General features: G+C 46.5%; 1 protein-coding gene across 2 annotated transcripts in view; it reads right to left on the bottom strand.

Moving 5' to 3' along the window:
• Positions 1-6,361: 6,361 nt before the first annotated feature.
• Positions 6,362-20,240, bottom strand: part of APBB1IP (amyloid beta precursor protein binding family B member 1 interacting protein) — a 96,236-nt gene continuing 82,357 nt past the window's right edge. For both annotated transcript variants that reach the window (XM_060192327.1, XM_060192325.1), the window contains 5 exons: positions 18,519-18,629; positions 15,033-15,131; positions 14,119-14,233; positions 10,889-10,992; positions 6,362-6,988 (listed from right to left, as the gene is read on the bottom strand). In XM_060192327.1, coding sequence (XP_060048310.1) covers positions 6,500-6,988; positions 10,889-10,992; positions 14,119-14,233; positions 15,033-15,131; positions 18,519-18,629 — 918 coding nt within the window. In that variant the 3' untranslated portion in view covers positions 6,362-6,499. The remainder of the gene's footprint in view (positions 6,989-10,888; positions 10,993-14,118; positions 14,234-15,032; positions 15,132-18,518; positions 18,630-20,240) is intronic.

The following is a 20,240-nucleotide window of genomic DNA, read 5'->3' as shown; positions in this document are numbered from 1 at the left end:
TGCAGGGTGTCAGGCACCAGCCCCCTGCGTCTTGGTGATTGTCAAGTTATCTTTTCAGTGCCTTTCACCAGAAACTGCATCATACGCCTGGCTCTGCCAGCCCCATGCTATTGATGGGACCAACACATATTGTTGCATGAAAAGTTAACTCCGGAAACTGATTTCCAATGGGATTTATTAGTCAGATAGCCAGATGAACACTTCCAACCCCAGAGACCAGAGAGCGCAGCAGGCTTCTCTGAGTTCTGGTCTCACCCTACTGAAGTTCTGTCGTTTTAAGTTTTATACCACTGGTTAAGGTCCAAAGAGCTTCGTAAGTCTCCCAGCAGAGAGAAAAGACATCTAGACACATGAAAAGGAAGACTGTTACACAATATTGACAAAATGGGAAGTTTTGCTTTGGCGAACTGTACATGGACCGAGGCTTATGCAGGTTTCTCTCTGCCCTAGAGAGAGCTTCTGCCGCCCCTAAGGCCAGACTGTGCAGGTTACTACTGGTCCCCTTCCAAGCACGACAAAGTGAGTGCTGGCCTTGGTGTGTGGCGTTTCTCAGAGCCTGATCGGCTATTGATTTTGCTGACTTGAAGCTTCTGGAGCCACTGGCAGTTTTTGGGGTGGGGTGGACACATCTCAGGTCAAAGCAGGAGGACAAGAGTTTTTCTCCAGTGACAAGAAACAACAAGACGTTTCCCTTAGGGGATCAAAACAGCCTATCATTTTGATGATCTCTTCCTCACCCTCATTCTCCCACTGCCCTTCTCTGGGGGTAGCCACCACTCTCTCTCTATCCCTTGCTTTTGGCACAGACATTTCACAATGGAACAAAGCCTTTGTAGGCAGCTCCTGGGAAGAACCAATTATTTATTTCAGGTGTTGGCTATATTTGCTAAAAAAAAAAAAGATATTTTTTTTTAGCCTCCCAACATAACACTAACACGCAGGTCCTATAACTATCCCCATAAGGAGCTGAGAAACGGGGCTTGAAGGACCTTCCAAAGGCCATGTGACCTTCGGGTGGGATCTGACTGCAGGGCATCAGGCACCAGCCTTCTGTGTCTTGGTCATTATGCTGTACTGACTTTCTGCTTATCTCACACGAAGGTGGTATTATTTCCACTGCAGTGCAGTGGTATTCTTTTTTTTTTTTTTTTTAAATTGAGGTGGCTGGGCAGTAGCTCAGTGGGTTAAACGCACATGGCGCAAAGTGCAAGGGTCAGCATAAGGATCCCGGTTCAGCCTCCCAGCTCCCCATCTGCAGGGGGGTCACTTCACAAGTAGTGAAGCAGGTCTGCAGGTGTCTATCTTCCTCTCTTCCTGTCTTCCCCTTGTCAATTTCTCTCTTTCCTATCCAACAACCACCACAACAGCTATAACAACTAAACAAGGGCAACAAAATGGGAAAAATGACCTCCAGGAGAAGCGGGTTCATAGTTATTGTGAGTCCAGCAATAACCGAGTCCCAGCAATAACCCTGGAGGCAATAAAATAAAATAAAATGAAATTTCTTTATTGGGGGATTAATGGTTTACAGTCAACAGTAAAATACAATAGTTTGTACATGCACAGCATTTCCCAGTTTGCCACATAACAGTTCAACCCCCACTAGGTCCTCTGTCATCATGTTTCAGGACCTTAACCACCCCCCCTGCCCGCCCCCAGTATCTTTTACTTCGGTGCAATACACCAACTCCGGTCCCAGTTCTCCTTAGTGTTTCCCTTCTGATCTTGCTTTTTCAACTTCTGCCTCTGAGTGAGATCATTCCAGACTCATCCTTTTGTGTCTGATTTATTTCACTTAACATGTTTTCGAGCTCTAAGATGAGATAAAGAAGGTGAATTCACCGTGAACGTGGGACTTTGGAGTCTCAGGAATAAGAGTTTCATTGCCTAACATTATGCCATCTACCCCTGTTCAGATTTCTCAGTTTTCCACATGACAATTCAGCCCCCTCTAGGTCCTCCTCTGCCATCATGTTCCAGGACCTGAAACTTCTCCCTACCCCAGTGTCCTTCACTTTGGTGCAATACTCTAGACCCAGTCCAAGTTCTGCTTTGGGTGTGTGTTTTAAATTGTCAGTGCCCATTTTCACATTTTATTATGAGAGGAGAAACAAGCTGACGACTATTTTTTAAAAATTATTTATTGGATAGAGCCAGAAATCGAGAGGCAAGGAAGGGGGGATAGAGAGGGAGAGAGACAGAGAGGCACCTGCAGCCCTGCTTCACCACTCGCAAAGCTTTCCCTGTGCAGGTGGGGACTAGGAGCTCGAACCCGGGCCCTTACGCACTGTAACCGGGTACGCCACCCCCGGCCCCTACTTTGTGTTTAACATTTATTTATGTATTTATTTATTTATTTATTTATTTATTTATTTATTTAGTGCAGTGGTATTCTAAGCTCCTTCCTAACTGCTGGAGCTCTATGTCTACCCGCATTTGGGAGATGCCTCAAGCAACCATCAATGACTGGATATTTGAAATCTGACCTGGTAGTAAATTAACACTACCTTTTTGCCTTAGTCTTTTTTGCTGTGAAGATGCCAACAGCTCTATTCTTGGTGCAGCTCCCTGTACCTGCAGAATCACGAAATCAAAGAACAAGAGGATAGATTCAAAGAAAGGCTGAACATGAGAATGCACCTTTGACAAAAAAAGTATATATATATATATATATATATATATATATATATATATATATATATATATGTGTGTGTGTGTGTATATAGATATTGCCTGCCTTTAACTGTCACCTGACAGCATCAGAATGAGTATCTGGCCAGAGTCAGGTCATAGCCTAAACAGAGGAGTTGATGCAAGTAGGGTCAGTCTGCCTTTTCTCCTCCTTTCTAAAATATATATGTGTAGATAGACTTACACATACATATATTTCAGAAGGAAAGACAGAGAGAGGGTGAGCACAGAGCGCTGCTTATCTCTGACTTATGGTGGTGCTGGGAATTGAACATGGGATCTCAGACATGAAAGTTTTTTTTTTTTTTTTTGCATAACCATTATGCAGCCTTCTTGTCTTCTTTCACTCTTTTTTTTTTTTTTTTTATAAATCTTATTAATTGGAATAGAGACAGAAACTGAGGGGAAGAGAGGGAACCAGTGAGATACCTGCAACTCTGCTTCACCACTTGTGAAGTTTTCCCCTTGAAGGTGGGGACCAGGGGCTTGAACCTGGGTCCTTGTGCACTGTAATGTGTGTGCTTAAGCAGGTACGTCACTGCCTGGGCCATCATCTTCTTTCAATAAGCAAAGTGCTTGCAAGATTTCTTCGTGTCCTTAAATGGACTAGTACTTTAACCTGTTTGTGACTGAATAAAAAACCATCTTACAAACAACCTTTTTTTTTTTTTTTTTTAATAAAAAGGGTTATCTCTGGGACTTAGTGCCTGCAGTATAAATCTACTGCTCCTGGAGGCCATTTACCACCCCCCCCCCCCCATTCTGTTGCCCTTGTTATTGCTGATGTTGTTCTTGGATAGGACAGAGAGTAATTGAGAGAGGCAGGTAAAACAGAGAGGGGGAGAGAAAGCCAAGTCACCTGCAGACCTGTTTCACTGCTTATGAAGTGACCCCTCCCTGCAGGTGGGGAGCTGGGAGCCTGAACCAGGATCCTTGGCCAGTCCTTGTGAAGGCTTCGAGCTGTGTGTGCTTAACCTAATGTGCTACCGCCTGGCCCCCAGCCCATTTTGTTTTTCCTTTCTTTGGTTCATGAGCAGTTGGGTTGTTTCCAGTTTTAAACTAAGAAGAGTGCTGCATTGAAGTAGTTTTTTTGGAAAGTATATAGTTTCTTCAAAACCAACACTCCCTCCCCCCTTTTCTCCCCTCCCTAGGAGAGGGGCTCTCGGGCTACCTGATAAGTGTGCGCTTAACTGTTGGAGGATTTTCCAAAGTGTCTTTTTATCTGTACCCGGGATGCATGGATGTTCCAATTTATCTGCATCTCAGTCAGTACCTGTGTCTCCTTTTCATTTTAGTCATCCCAGTGAGTGGCAGGGAGTGGTGGTGCTTTTATTTTTGCCACCAGGGTTATTGCTGGCGTTCTGACCTGCACAAATCCACCATTCCTGGTGGTCGGTTTTTTTGGTGAAGGGGGAGAGGGGAGGGGGGAGGGTGGGAGGGGGGGGGCACAGACATCAGCAAGACCATCACTCATACAGCTTTCCCCTGCTGTAGGTGGGGACAGGGCGTTTGAACCCAGGCTCTCACACATGGGAATATGTGCACTCTACTGGGTGCACCACTGTGCAGCTTCAGGGGATGGCATTTCACAGCAGTTTTGATTTGCACTTCCCTATTTTGATTTTGAACATTTTCTTAATGTGCCTATTGGCAATTACTATATAAGTTCCTTAGAACAATCAATATCTACACACACTCTTTTGCCTTTAAAGATTTGGTTAGGGGGCTGGCTGGTAGCACACCAGGTTAAATGCCCATAGCGCAAAGTGCAAGGGCCTAGGCAACGAGCCCGGTTCGAGCCTCTAGCTCCCCACCTGCAAGGGGGTCACTTCACAAATGGTGAAGCAGGTCTGTGGGTCTCTTTCTCTCTCCCCCTTTCTTCTCAATTTCTCTCTGTCCTATTCAGGAAAAAATAGGAAAAAAAAAAAAAAAAGGCCGCAGTGGATTCATAGTGCAGGTTCTGAGTCCCAGCGATAACACTGGAAGTGAAAAAAAAAAAAAGCATTTATTTGGCATTTGATTATTAGAACCCCATTTATTATTGTTCATTAGAAACACTGGTCTGTGAGGCCAGGCAGGGGCTCACCTGGTTAAGTGCTCACATTCCAGTGTACAAGGACCCAGATTCAAGCCCCTGATCCCCACCTGCAGGGGGAAAGCTTCACAGTGGTATAAAGTAGGCCTGTAGGTGCCTGTTTCTTTCCCTATCTCCCCTTCCCTTCTCAGTTTCTATCTCTATGCAATAAAAAAAAAGTTAACTAAATACTGTTTTTCCTATCTTGTACTGTTTCTGGTTTGGGTATCAGTAAATTAGTCTCATGGAGTGAGTTACTGCCAAGTGGTTCCTCTTCTACATTTGAAAACCTGTGAAAGATTATTTTAGTTCTTTTAACGTTGGGAAAAATTTACCAGCAAATAATTCAAGCTCTAAGTTTCCTCCCTCCTTCCCTTTTCCCCTTCATTTATCTCTTTACTTGGTGTAGTTGCATTCTGTCATTTCTAGTTCTTCTAGAGTGGGCTTTCGTAGCTCTATTTTTCTCATTTATGCAATTTGTTGACATACAATCATCATAGATAAAAATGTCAGTGGATGACAGTTGCTTTTTAATAATCTCTTTATTAATTTTTGTCTTAATGTTCCTTTCACATTTGATTTTAGTAATTTGAGTCTTTTCAAAGAACAACTTTTGGCTGCTCTTTTTAAAGTTTCCATTCTAATTATTTAAACTTCTTCATTCTGTTTGCTTTGAAATTAGTTTCTGCTCTTATTTCAAATTTGTTAAGGAGGGAAGCTGGACTATCAATCCAAGATGTTAATACGTTACGTAGATACTTCTAAATATTTCTTACCATTTTTGCCACTTTTTACTGTACTATCTAAATATATTCTTGAAAAATTTCACACACTTCGTTAATAAATTTGATTTAGAATTGCACTGTTTAAGCCTACTGTTGATTTCTAGTTTATTACGCCTAGAGGAACATTATTTGTGTGTTTTGCCCTCATCTAAGTGCTAATTTTATTGCCTATGAAATGGTATATTCTGGACCCAGACAATGTCTCCTGTATACTTGAAAAGAATGTGCTTTGGAAAAAAAAAAGTTCATTTTGCTTCTGTTGGAAGGAGTTTTCAACAGCTATGTTAGGTATAGTTGATATGTAGTATTATTCAAGTCTTTTAAACATCTTTTTAAAAAATTTTTATTTTGTGTTAGAGACCAGAAACAACATATGCACTTGACCCCAATCAACCAACCAAGTCACATTGATCTTTTTTTTTTTTTTCCTGGATTTTTTTTTTTTTTTTTGGATAGAGGCACAGAAAGGACCAAGAGACTGAAGCTTTCTTTAGTGGGAAAAACAGGGGTCACATGTCCAGATATTTTAAGAAAGTCCCGGAGCCAGAGACAGATAATGTATTTAAGATGAACAAGACTTTACCAGGGCAGACTTCGGAAAGTCAAGTTGATGATGGAGTAGCGCCATTACTGTTACAGAGCCATCTGCTGCCAACTCCAGGAATCGCTCCTTCAGGATGTCAACAATACTTTTTGAGAGTTCCGAGTGTAATAAAATAGATGAACTCAAGACATTTTTTTTTTCCCAATGACCTGGAAGGAAGAATTATTATGATTCCATCTGGGGCGCGCGGATTCCTAGGCAGGCTATGCACGCTCCGAGACAGACTGCGCTCGCCGGACTCATAGGCTTTCTGGTCTGAACCGCCCCAGCATTTACAAGGGCGGAGGGGCGCGGGGAAGCAGAGTCCCAGGGCCAGGAGACACCTGCTTCCGCATCGGGTGGCGCTCAGGGCATGTTGGCCCTTTTCTTTTGCAAAGCTTTCATGAGATCCGACATGAAGTCTTGCTCCCCGCCGCCCGCGCCCGCGCCCGCCGGGCTCTCGTGCCTCTTGGGGGGTATCGGGGGCCTCCTGGCGGCGCCCGGGAGCGGCCTGGCGGCGGCGGGGGGCGCGGAGCCCGGGGCGGTCGGCGGCGGCGGGGGTGGCGGCGGCAGGGCCCCCTCCTCACCCGCCCAAGACGGCGGTGGCGGCGGGATAAAGTCCGGGGGCCCCTCGCCGAAGTCGGGGGGCGGCGGCGGCGGCGGCAGCTCGTCCTGGTCCCCAGGGGGCGGTGGCGGCGGCGGCGGCAGGTCGTCGGGCGGCGCGGGGCAGCGGGCGGCCCACATCTTGGGGGGCGGCACCGGGCTGCCCCCCGCCACGTCGGAGGACCGGCGCACGGGCGGCGGCGGCGGCAGGCTGGCCTTGGCGGGGGGAGGGCACGGGGCCGGATTCTTGTCCTGGGACAGAGCAACGACAGCGTCAGGCGACAGTGGCCCCGGGGGTGGGGGCACCCCCCCCCCAAGATCTCAAGGCTGGTCCCCGGCTTGTTTCAGCTGTGGCCGCAGAGGACGTCCCCAGACTTGTCACCAGGGGGCGCCAGTGCCTGTGGCTTCTGTAATTGGCAATCTGCCCTATCCAGGGAGGTGCTTGGCATACTAGTACCATTATGTATTATTGCTATTATTATTTTAAGGAGAGAGGCAGAGAGAGAGACCGAGAGACCGAGACCACTTCAGCCCTCCAATGCGGTGGGGGCGGGTTCCAGTCTGTGCGGAGCGCATGGTGAAGCAGCGCACTCCACTCCCAGCGCCTGTGTTCTATTCAGATAGCCCCCTGCTCCTAACCAGAGCTTTACTGGTACAGAGTTTGGTGACCTGTGGGCCTACATCAGTCATCATCCACAACGTGGTCGGATTATGGGGCTCAGAATGGAAGCAGAATGGTTCTCCAGAACTGCCCTGGGTCGCTCCTCACCCCCCAAAACAAGCCACCAGGATCTTAGGTGCACCCCTAGCCATGGCCTTTTTCTTGGCCTCTTCGGGGTGGGTTGCAGCTCAGCTGCCTCGAGCAGGCGTCTGTCTGTAAATCACTCTGTCTGTAAATCACTCTGCTAAGCGCAGGGCAGTAGCACAGTGGATTGAGGGCACAAGGACTGGCCTTAAGGATCCCGGTTCAAGCACCCAGCGACCAACCTACAGGTGGGTCGCTTCACAAGCAGCGAAGCAGGTCTGCAGGTGTCTGTCTACACTCCCTCCCCTTCCCCCTGTCTTCCCCTCCTCTCTCGATTTCTCTCTCCTATCCAATAATAACAAGGGCAACAAAATGGGGAAAATGGCCTCCAGGAACACCGAGCCCCAGCGATAACCCTGGAAGAAAAAAAAGAAAAATCATTGTGCTCCGTGCCAGTCCCACCATGGCAAACAGGCTCTTAAGGAGCTTCCCAGACCTTTCTCCAAACCTCTGGCTTAACCGGCTTCCTTTAGGTAAGTGTGCATCTTAGAACGATGCTAAGACGGAAACTGAAACAGTTCTGGCTGGGCAAGAGGGAGCCAGTGTGGGAAGCTGAGCACCGGGACACTCCTTGGCTGTTCTGCCCACTCAGGTTTCTGTCTCCTTGCTCAGAGCAAAGGTGGCCGTTCCCCCAGCAGCTGCTTCTAGCCAGGAGCCAACCACAAACTTCTGGGAGGAGGTCCTGGCCTGTCTCCACACCTTTCCCTGTTCTTATGCGCACGAGAGTCAGCTGGTGAATGGGGGGGGGGTGGTCCGTAAAACAAGTGACACCCCCCCATTCTTATCTGTGTCTCAAGGTTATGAGATTAAGTCAGATCCATCAATGTGTGAGTGAGGCGGGGAAAGCAAAATACACGGATGCTCCAGGGTGAAACCAGAGCGCCAGTCTTGGCCAAGTAACAGAGGCTCAGTTTCCATGTGCTAACAAGTGGCACAGAGAGTGAGAGAAGTTTCTTTATATCATCCAACTTTCCTTTGGATTTCAAGCAGCCGTACTTAAATCCTCTGTTTTCATGATTATCATTGTAATTTTGCATTTTTCCAAGATTTTTTTTTTCTTGGCTCATTAAGCTCTGGACATAGAAGATTACATCTAGAAGTTTTATCTTTTTGTGACAAAATGTATTATGACTGAATTCTTTTTTATTTGGTTTGTTTAGCGTGATGAGCCAGCTCACTGTGATTTTTTTTTTTTTAAAAGATTTATTCTGTGTCTGGGAGGTGGCACAGTGATAAAGCTTTGGACTCTCAAGTATGAGGTCCTAGGTTTGATCCTCAGCAGCACATGTGCTAGTGTGATGTCTGGCTCTCTCTCCTCCTATCTTTCTCATAAATAAATAATTTTAAAAACTGTTTAAAAAAAGATTTATGGGAGTCAGGCAGTTAAGTGCAGGTGGTGCAAAGCGCATGGACTGGTATGAGGATCCTGGTTCAAGCCCCCACTCCCCACCTGCAGGGGTTCCCTTCACAGGTGGTGAAGCAGGTCTATCTTTCTTTCCCCCTTTCTGTCTTCCCCTCCTCTCTCCATTTCTCTCTGTCCTATCCAACAACAATGACATCAAAACAACAATGACATCAATAACAACAATAACTATAACAATAAAGCAACAAGGGCAACAAAAGGGAATATTAAAAAAAAGATTTATTCTGAATAGGCAGTTTGGTAACTGGTGTTCACGATAGAGCTAAGTGTTTTCTATTCTAGGATCCTCTTGTTGATTTTGATATTTAAAATATTTTACTTCCTTTAATACAGTCCTGGGTCGCTCCTCATGAAAATAAGAATAGCAGGGAGTCGGGTGGTAGTGCAGCGGATTAAGCGCACGTGGCACGAAGCACAAGGACTGGCATAAGGATCCCAGTTCGAGCCCCCGGCTTCCCACCTGTAGGGGAGTTGCTTTACAAAAGTGAAGCAGGTCTGCAGGTGTCTATCTTTCTCTCCCCCTCTGTCTTCCCCTCCTCTCTCCATTTCTCTCTGTCCTATCCAACCACAGCAACAACAACAACAATAATAATGATAAAACAACAACAATGATAAAACAACAAGGGCAACAAAAGGGAAAAAAATGGCCTCCAGGAGGAGTGGATTTGTGGTGCAGGCACCCAACCCCGGCAATAACCCTGAAGGCAAAAAAAAAAAAAAAGACTAGCAGAAAGTATAGTGCATGATGTGACTCCAGACTTGTGGTGAAGATAAAAAGGAATGTTGGAGAAATATAACCTTGGGGGTGTGAAATATTGTCCACATTTAAGCACACCTGGTTGAGCACACATTACAGTGCATAAAGGATGTAGGTTCGAGCCCCGGCTCCCGCCTGCAGGGGGGACGCTTCACAAGTGGTAAAGCAGGGCTGCAGGTGTTTCTCTGTCTCTTCTTCCTCTTTTTTAAAATCTAATTTAAAAATTTTATTATTGGATAGAGACAGAGAAATTGAGAGGAGAGGGGAGATAGGAGAGGGAGAGAGAGACAGAGAGACACCTGCAGCCCTGCTTCACTACTATTGAACCTTTCTCCCTGCAGGTGGGGACCAGGGGCTTGAACCTGGGTCTTTGCTTACTGTGGTGTGTGTGTTTAACCAGGTAGCCACCACTTGGCCCCACTTCTTTGTCTTTAACCTCCTTTCCCTTCTCAATTTCATTCTGTCTCTGTCCAAAAAATAAAATACAAACCTGAAAAAAGAAGAAACACCACCTTTAGGTCTATAATGGTTTTTCAAGAGTTATAATGCAAAGTTAAAAAAATAGATTTGTTTGCACCATGGCTGATGGACAAAGTGAAGTTGGAGAACACTAAAAGCAAAATCATCTAAGGTTGTTTTGAATCACAGGATGGAAATACTCAAAATAGAACTTGCAGTCAACTGAGACGATATCAACTGCTCTACTGAAAAAAAAAAAAAAAACAGCTTATAGAGAATGTTATGGGGCTGGGTGGTGGCACACCTGGTTGAGCGCTCAGGTCAGTGTGCAAGGACCCATGTTCAAGCTCCCAGTCCCCACCTGCAGGAGGGGAGCTCCAGTAAGTGGTGAAGCGGGGCTATCTTCCCCATCCCTCTTGATTTCTGTCTCTATCCAATAAATAAGAGTATTAAAAGAAATGTTCTAAGAATTTGCTTAATATTCAACAAGCATGCTTTTTATCTATCTCTGGGGTGGAGGGGATGTGTAGACTATAAACGGACAGACATAGAATCTTTTAAAATCACTTTTACAGTAGCCCTCTAACCTGTTATTGGATTCTACATACTGATTCTAATCTATTAAGCAGAAAGGCACATAAACATTTTTAGTGTCAGCTCACAGGCGCCAGCTAGACAGAACTTATGCCGGCTGCTCTCTGGCCTCACCTTGGTTGGCTCGGCTGGCCTTTGGGTTTCGTGCTGAACACGGCTCACAGAAGGTGCTGCTTGTGGAATCTGACCGTTGGCCTGGCAGGGGCTCATTTTCAGAGCTGAGAGGGGAGGAAGAGAGACAAGAAGAGTGAGTACGGCATCTTTAACGTTCTTGGAAATTAAGCCAAAAAAACACAGCTTCAATGCCCAAAGCCAGAGAAGGCAACTTGCAGGTCCAGTGTTGTATGCAGGCCTCATGAAGAACCCCAGGTCCCGGGCAGTCCTGCCGAGGATTTAGCAGAAGGTTCAGGAGAGTGAAAGCTTTCTCAGGTCTCCAGAAGATTTGGATAAACTGGCTAGAGAACAGCTTATTTGAAAAAGATAACCCGCTTCTCTGGCAAAAAAACCTTGGAAATCTCATTGAAGAAATAATTCCTATTGCTGACGTTTCTGAACATCTGCATGCTGCAGCTTGACGCTGTGCTGTGCACTCGTGGACACGACCTCAACAAAACCTTTTCTGGGCCCAGAAACGTCCCTGACTTTCTCCCTGGACCTGTTTCCACAAAACCCAGAGTAACAAGGATTTCAGTTTTGTACGCAATCAGAAGCTGCCTTTTGATTACGCTGGCTCCTCAGAGAACTTTCTGGAAGGGACAGCCAGTTCTCAAGTGACTTAACTGTCCGCCTGGATCCCCTTCCCCCACTGCTAGCTCTTCTGGCAAATCCTAATGGAAGGACTTGTTTCCTAGAGCCTTCAATGTTTTTTCTAGCATTTTGAGAAACTTGTCAATCACAAAAGCATCAAGAAGGTTAAGGATTTCAGGAGAGTAAGAAAAGAAGGGAGAGTTTGGGAGTCGGGCGGGCGGTATCGCAGCGGGTTAAGCGCATGTGGCACAAAGCGCCAAGGACCGGCCTAAGGATCCTGGCTCGAGCCCCCGGCTCCCCACTTGCAGGGGAGTCACTTCACAAGCAGTGAAGGAGGTCTGCAGGTGTCTATCTTTCTCTCCCCCTCTCTATCTTCCCCTCTTCTCTCCATTTCCTCTGTCCTAACAACGATAACATCAACAACAATAAAAAAACAAGGGCAACAAAAGGGAAAATAAATATAAAAAAAAAAAGAAGGGAGAGTTCAGTGAGGGTCAGGGTACTGGACAACACCGTCACCAAGGGGTCTGGGTGAATGCCCGCAACGAGGAACAAGAGGCGGGGCATGCCTCTCACTGATAGCTGAGGAAGGTATACTGCCCAGCAGATGACCTGAAATGCCTTAGAATGAAACAACAAACACATTCTAGCAAAGAAACAGCTCTTACCAGGTGAGGGAGATAGCATATTGCTTACACAAAAAGACTTTTGTGTCTGAGGTTCCAAAGCCCCAGGTTCAACCCCCCGTACCACCATAAGCCAGAGCTGAGCAGGGCTCTGGGGAAAACAAAACAAAAGTAAACTAAACTAATAAAAAAAAACCAAAGAGCTCTTATCTTTAAAACAGTGTTAATAGCCTGATAGCTGTTTCGGGTCCAAGGGGACTAAAGATGTGAGAACCCAGTGGAGTGCATGACCTTGGCCCACACCAGTGCCAGGGAAAACACGGCTGCCAGCAAAACTGGAATGTGGCCTGTGGTTTAGCTAAGAACATGCCATCAATTCGAAGATGTGTCTCCTGAATTTGATAATTAGGGCTAGTGAGTGCACAGGCAATGCGAACAGAAGAGTTATGGGGCAAATTAGAGTCAGTCTACTCTCAGATGTCTGCGGCTGGCAAGTGGTAGGGAGAGAAAATGAGCAAACCTGATGAAATAGTCTATGGTGGTGATCTGGGTGTTAAAGCGACACAGGAGTTCTTTATTCTCTTACTGCCCCATTCTGCTAGTCTAAATGACTCTCACAAAAAATAAGAGCAGCCCCCCCCCCCCCGGGATCGTTCTCTCTCTGTCTCTTCCTCACCCCTTCCCTCTTGATTTCTGGCTGTTTCTATCAAATAAACAAACACATACATACATAAATAAAAAGCAGGAGACACTGCAGCCCTGCTCCACCACTCCTGAAGTGTAATGTGGTGCAGGGCCCGGGGGCTGTAACCTGGATCCTCACGCATGGAAGTACGTGCTCTACTGGGAAAACTAAAGCCCAATCCCCTCCAACTTACTTTCTCTCTCTCTCTCTTTTTAAAACAGCATCAAGAATGAACTTCAATCCAGGGCCTCCAGCACGTATAACACTATTGAGTGGCCACCGTCGGTTCAACACTGTGTATTTTTCAGAGAGGAAAAGACATATATCTGTCTATGCAGCAATGCTGGTGCCATCCACACTGCTCCCATGTGGTGCTAGGCCTTGTGCATGGCGAGGCATGTGCTCTACCAGGTGGGTTATCTCCTGGCCTCCAGCACGTTTTCAAAGGTTCACCTCAAGTATTTTTTTTTTGGGGGGGGAGGTCTTGAGTCTTGGGAGGAGCATATGATTGGTTTATTGTGGGCCTCTATGAAGGGCGAGGGCCCCTCCAACACTTCCCAAGGGGCCCACTGATGCTGTGCCCTGAGTTAAGATGGAGAGAGAGGCTTCAGTAACAAAATCTGGTGAGAACGGGATTTTAAAAGATGGTGTCATTTCAGGAAGTCTGTTTCCAAAGACGTGACCAGGGTCATTCCTACATGTGTAGGTAGGTAGGTATGTGTGTGAGAAGAGGGACAGGTTCCCCCTTCTCTTTGAGGGGGAGCTTCACATTTTTCTACTCCCATCTTCAGTTCCTTCCATGCTCGTCAGTAATGAAACCCCACAGAGCAGGTGCCCATAGCCGTAGCGTCTAACCATACGCTGAACATGAGACTGATAACTTCTTCCCTTGACATGCTCACCGAAACATTTGATCATTAATAAGCCTGGGTGGCGTCCAGTCTGGTTAATCTGTAAAATCTCTGCCCCCAGTAGAATCAGTCATAAGAAAATAGAAGAAGGAGCATGTCTATCTGTATCGTGGTTCTATCTGTATCTGTTGTATGTCGAATCTGAAACTGTCCGTGTGTGTGTGTGTGTGTGTGTGTGTGTGTGTGTGTGTGAGAGAGAGAGAGAGAGAGAGAGAGAGAGATAATGGGATAGCGCTAGCTCTTCAGCAGAATCATAAGAAGGGTGCATGTCTGGTACAGTGTCTGCAAAGCTATTTCCACAAAATGGGTCTGACAGTTTGACGCCAGCGCTGGGTTCTGGGCGGTGTCAGGATGTGTGCCCTGTCAGCACTGTACCTGTGGGCGGCGTTGCTGGAGTGGCTGCATTGGTATTGCCCAGGCTTGTCCACCGGGACGCGAGCCCAGCCCTGGCCATGGCTCGCTGGTAATTGTCGTAGAGGGTCTTTCCGTACTAGGGAGGGGGCAGGAGAGAAGAAAGAGAAGGATCCATTTAGTCCGAGTCTGCACTCTATACACTACTGAGGAAAAACAAAGAACTCCATGGGTGACAAGGACAGAGGACTGGATAAAGCGGCTGTGGGAGTGGCCGGGAGGAGCACAGTGGCTACAGTTTTGCTTTCGAAGGCCTGAAGCCTTGCATTTAATCCTTGGCATCACATGTGCCAGAGTGATGGTGTGGAGAGAGCTCACCCGAGTAAAGAAATCTTAAAAAAGGAAAAAAAGAAACACCAATTCTAAGAAGTTAAGCAATACAGAGAAGACTATTCTGCAACTAAAAAAAAAAAGTGAGATTATTTCATTTGGGGGTGATTATGCTATGAGAAATAAGTAAAAAGTGAAGGACAACTACTGGATGGTTTTGCTCATATGTAGGATACGGATGGCTATACAAATAAATGTAAGAAAAAAAGGTAACCAAATTGTTGTTTGGACTTTGTGAGAACTATAGTCCTTATGGGGTTAGGGACGGGCACAGAACTTCGGTGGAGGGTTTGGTGACTCATAACCTATCTGCATGTGAAAAGAAACCCTTGCCATTTTATAATGCTGTAAATATAGTAAAATTACTAATAAAAAAGGGGAAAAAAACCTCACTGAACCATGCCATTAATATCCAGAACTGAGTAGTGCTCTGGTAGAAATAAACAAACAAACATACAAAGAAAGGAATGGGCCAACTATCTCCCAGCACTGCAAAGAGTGGACCAGCAGGCTGACAAATTCAAGATGGCAGATGCTCCCTCCCTCACCTTGGCAATCCTGATCCCAGCGACCCACTGGTTTAGCGTTCTTGCGTCATCACAACAGAGATACTTGATGTACTGGGACTCCTTCTGAATTTGGGGGTGCTAGAAAAAGAAAAAAACCCAAACATTTCAAAGGCCATTGTCATGAACTTTGCACACACCAACACCTTTCCCAAAGTTGTTTCAGGCTCAGATGATGTATGTGTCTTTATGAGCCGGTGTTAGGAAGTGAGGTGCTTTGTCAAAGGGGCTCGCTTTGGAAAGGACCTAAGACATCTGTGACAGGCCATCATCAACCCTTCACATGACAGTGTGACCACGACTCTTGGCTCTGCTTGTCTCAACTCTTCAAAGTCTTCCTCTCTGTCTTGGCTCTGTGCCCACAACAAATCTCAATCTGTTCTCTATTTATCAGATAAGGGGACCTACCAGATATAATTCTTCTGTCACAGGGTTAATGCTCTCGTGATGCACCCCCCCCCCCATAGACCTAGGGTTATTTCTGCTGCCAGGCACTCAGAAGTTCACTCTTAACTACCATTTCCTGTTTACATGGGGGACATTTTGACTTCTGCATGGATGGCCTGAAGGGTTACTTCTGGCTGTTCTTGAGTTGGGCTTGGGATGATGCAGTAGGGGTTATCTGGTGACCCAGGGGAGGCGACAGCCAAAGAGAACAAGGACAGGGCACACAGGAATGTAACAGAGACACAGGTCCTCATTCCTCTTGCCCTGTTGACTTCTGTTTTATGCCTCTGTTCCTGATATGCCGTGTGCCCCCCTGAGGATAGGAACCACAACCGTCACTCACTGGCGAAGACCCTAGTGCTTGGCTCTACAATCCAGAGGGGGAGGAAAGTTGGAAATAAACACATGTGGGATTTCCTGTGACCATCTGGTGAGTGACAGGCAACCAACTCTAGGTTCCAAGATGCATGTCCTGGGAATTTTCATGGGTGCTTATAATTTTTTTTAATTAATGTATTTATTTTCCCTTTTGTTGCCCGTGTTCTTTTTTATTGTTATTGTAGTTACTATTGTTGTTGTTACTGATGTCGTCATTGTTAGGACAGAGAGAAATGGAGAGAGGAGAGAGAGACAGGGGGGAGAGAAAGACAGACACCTGCAGACCTACTTTACTGCCTGTGAAGCGACTGCTCTGCAGATGGGGAGCTGGGGGCTCGAACCAGGATCCATACACTGGTCCTTGCACACTGTGATGTAAACATTTAACCAGGTACGTCACTGCCTAACCCCAGAAATGACTATTTTCAAAGCTAACCTCAGCCAAGGATACTGTGCCCTTGAACTTCCATTTAATCTGAGAGGCATCATCTGGGCTAGTCATTCCACTGGTCTTTCTTTTTTTTTTTTTTTTTTTAATTTTAATTAATTTTATTGGATAGAAACAGAAATGAAAGGGGGAAGGAGAAATAGAGAGGGAAAGAGAAGAGAGATAGGTGCAGTCCTGTTTCACCACTCATGAAGTTTCACCCCTGCAGATGGGGACCAGGGTCTTGAGCCTGGGTTCTTGTACGTTGTAATGTGAGTGCTTCATCAGCTGCGCCACTACATGGCCCCCATCCCACTGGTCTACCCACTAATTCAGTGATGGTGGTGTGTTTGCCTAGAGAGGACAGCAAGACCCACGGAGACTCTGAAGAGCTTACTGGGAAAGGGTAGGGCATTTTGAGAGAACCTAGTTCAGAGAGGTCATGGGGTCTTACCTCACAGCCTACTAGCACCCTGGGGCCTCTGGTCCTACTGCCTACAATGACTTTGTTTATGTGAAACCAAAAGCCCAGAGTTTCAATTCACCACAGAAAAACTCAAGAGATTACAAAGAGCTCTTCCTTTCAGCCTTTCGAGTTAGTTTAGCGGTCTGTCTTTATGTTTTTATCTTTGCATAGGCTGTCATCTTGATTTGAGTTCTTCATCCTCAGGTTCCACATCAACCGCACTTGAAGGAAGGCCACTTCCTGTGAAGACCCCAGTAGAGCCCCCCGCCCACCACCCCGGACTCTGGAACATTGCCTGCAGTTTTCCATTGTGACCAGCAGATGGCAGAAAACACTGCCGAAAGGTGGCTGTACATTTGTTTGTTTTGCGTTCAATGTTACTCTAAAGCCCAGCTATTTTGAAGGCCCTCATCTCCCAAACATGCAGTGGCGTCTTCCTAGTTATGTAAGGGGCAACCGGGAGTCTCTACAGTTAATCCATGCTTGTAACTGTTCTTAGAAAGTTGACTTAAAATGATTACTATTTTGACTTGTTTTCCAGACATCTAGAAAGTTGACACCATTATCCTGGACTGAGTGTACTAGCATGTTTGCTTGTTTTTTTTTTGTCACATGACCTGGGAGAGTCTGGTTCCCAGGTGCAGATTATAAACAGCAGCCTGAAGATAAATGCACAGACTGGGTTACACATGTAAATTCTGTTTTCTCCCCCAGATTTATTGAGAGAGAGACCCCAAGCAAAGCATTTGCTCTGCTGCCACAACAATTTTCTAAGTATGCTATTTCACCCAAATAGAGCAAAATGTAGCTATTCCCTTAAATACCAGGAGACAGCATCATGGTTATACAAAAGGCTTTCGTGCCTGAGGCTCAATTCCTGGCGCCACCCAAAGCCAGAGCTGAGCAGTGCTCTGCTGAAAACAAACAAGACACAGAAAAGAAAACGAAACCATAGTGACCTTGAAGTGTCAGGCAGAGACAGCACCTCTTCACTTTGAGTTCCCACAAGGTGAGAGGGACGGGTAGCTCCTGGCCTGGTCCATGCAGCCTCCCAGGGCAAATCCCACTGGCTTGCTGCCGTCAATCACACACTACAGACGTGCACAGGGGGGAGGGGGGCGGGGGGGGGGCTTAGCACCAGGTGTCCTGAAGGTGCCTGGCCAGTCTCAGGCGAACCCTTCAGTGATGCAGGGCTCCTCTAGGTTCTGCCATGAGTCTGGGCTCCAGTCTTGGGGCCTTGCTAAGGGTTTTACTCTCAAATTGAACTTTGGGTTGAAAACTTCTTTTGCAAAGGGAATTAAGAAAAAAAAGTGCTGCTTCAGTGCCTCTGGCCAGGTACTTCCAAAAGTGGTTTGTTCCTGACAGTAAAGAGAGAAGTTTCCTCAGGACAGTACATGAAAGGCTTCCAGCTTGGAAGCTTCTAGGTCTGAGGTTTGGACTCCCGCTTGCTGGACTTCCCTGTTCTGGCCTCTGGGTCTTCAAACCCTGGGGCTTGAGCCTCTGCTCCCTTCTAACAGCTCCTATTCAATGTGTCCACGCAGACAAGCATTTCCATCACCTGTCAAGCGCTGATGGTTGAGGGCAGAATTAGGACATTCGATAAACTTGACTACATGTAGAAAAACAAAGTTTTGGGGCTGGCAACACAGCTCACCCAGACAGTACGACCCCATGCAGTTAGCTTTCCCCAAAAGGAAGTCTGAACTCAAGATGCCTGCCACATCTGAACCAAGGGCCTCTCCCAACATACCTTCAGAACAAAGCAGTAGTCGCTGGGCGCTTTATATTTCATTTTGTACTGAATCCCATAGTAAATGTTGACATTTTCAAACTGGATAAAACATGCCAGATCACGAGATGTCTGCAGGAGAAGAAAAAAAAAATGAGCCTTAACACAGCCGGCTGACAGTTACTCTTTTCCCAAGGTTGTTCTTTATTTTGCCCCGGGGGCCTCAAACCTGTGAGATGACTTTGCATCTATGTCTCTGCAGACTATGTTTTCTTTGCCTTTCAATTCCCGATCTGGAGGGACAGACAGACGGACACAGATGCACACACACAGAAAAGCAGAGAGAGACATCATGCCACCGTTTCCTCATGGTGAAGCACCCCGCTGTGCTATGCCTGGTGCTACGTGGTGCAGAGGCTCAAACCTGGGTCCTCACACATGGTGAAGTGTATGTTCTGCTAACTGAGCCATCTCCCAGGCCGTCTTGAGGTTGCCCTTGATGGCACAACATTTTAGTAGAAAGAATATGGTGACTTTTACGCCTGCTATGTACAGTCTGCGGAAGGCCAAGCCTGCATTTAAAGAGTTAAAAGATATATTCTTGGCAACACAGAGCCACAGATCTGATAGGGGTGAAAGATGGTACCGCCTTGCCGGCACGGGGGACCCATAAGCCGCAGGCTTGACCTTGAGACATCAAAGGCAAGGTCACTGGCCACCTTAGTCAGAGGTTTCCCCTGGCCTTGGGTCATGCTAAGTCAGTGATGGGAGTCCATTGTGTGGGTCAAGCTGGGTGTGTGAACTTGATGTTCAACAAATTAGCAAATGCTTCATGCACTTCTTCTTGAGCAAAAAAACAAAAAACAAAAGAAATCCCAAGCAAAAAACCAAACCAAAAAAAAAAAAAAACCAAAAAACAAAAAACCACCTTTCATGAGCTCTCTTTAGAGCTGCCTGTGTTGCCATGGAAACAGGAACCTGCCCTCTGTACAGAATATACCCTGTGAAGACAACCTCTAATCTCTGTATTTGCTTCCACTTCAGTTAGAGATCCACTCCGCTCCGCTACCTCGTTAGGGGATGAAGAGGAAAGGGCAGGACTGCTGCACCTCGGTGCGCCACTAACCCCTTCCATGTAATTTTTTTTTGCTGTGCGTGGCATCTCCTTCTGCATTTCCAAAGCTTATCATTACAAAATAACACACATTCATCATGATCTTTCAAATAAGATGCTGTGCACATGAAGAGTAAAATGAGGAGCTGGGAGAGATCTCACCCCACAGAGCACATATTTTAACCATGCACCAGGCCCCAGGTTTAAGCCCCCACACCAGGGAAGGCTTCATGAATGGTGGAGCCATTCTATGGCTTGGCTTGGCTCCCCTCCCCTTCCATTCCCTCCCCTTCCCTTCCCTCCCATTCCCTCCCTTCCCTTCCCCTCCCCTCCCATCCCCTCCCCTCCCCTCCCCTCCCCTTCCCTCCCATTCTCCTCCCCTCTCCGGCCTGCCCTGCCCTGCCCTTCTCTCTCTCTCTCCCCCCAAACCCCACCGTCTGAAATTAAAATGAAAAAATAGTCTGCCAGGAGCAGTGGAGTTGTGTGGATGCAAAGTCTTGGTACCCAAGGAAAAAAAGGAGAAAATCACAACCATCATCCTGTTTCCCTTGAAGCACAGTTTGGTGCTATCATCCCAAGGGTTTTAGGTAAGTGTTTATACACACAGGTATGTGTGCGCATACTTACAT

This window comes from Erinaceus europaeus, chromosome 6 (assembly GCF_950295315.1).
Source record: "Erinaceus europaeus chromosome 6, mEriEur2.1, whole genome shotgun sequence".
NCBI lineage: Eukaryota > Metazoa > Chordata > Mammalia > Eulipotyphla > Erinaceidae > Erinaceus > Erinaceus europaeus.
Note: the sequence above shows the minus strand (reverse complement) of the source record. Positions and strands in the feature narration are given on the sequence as shown.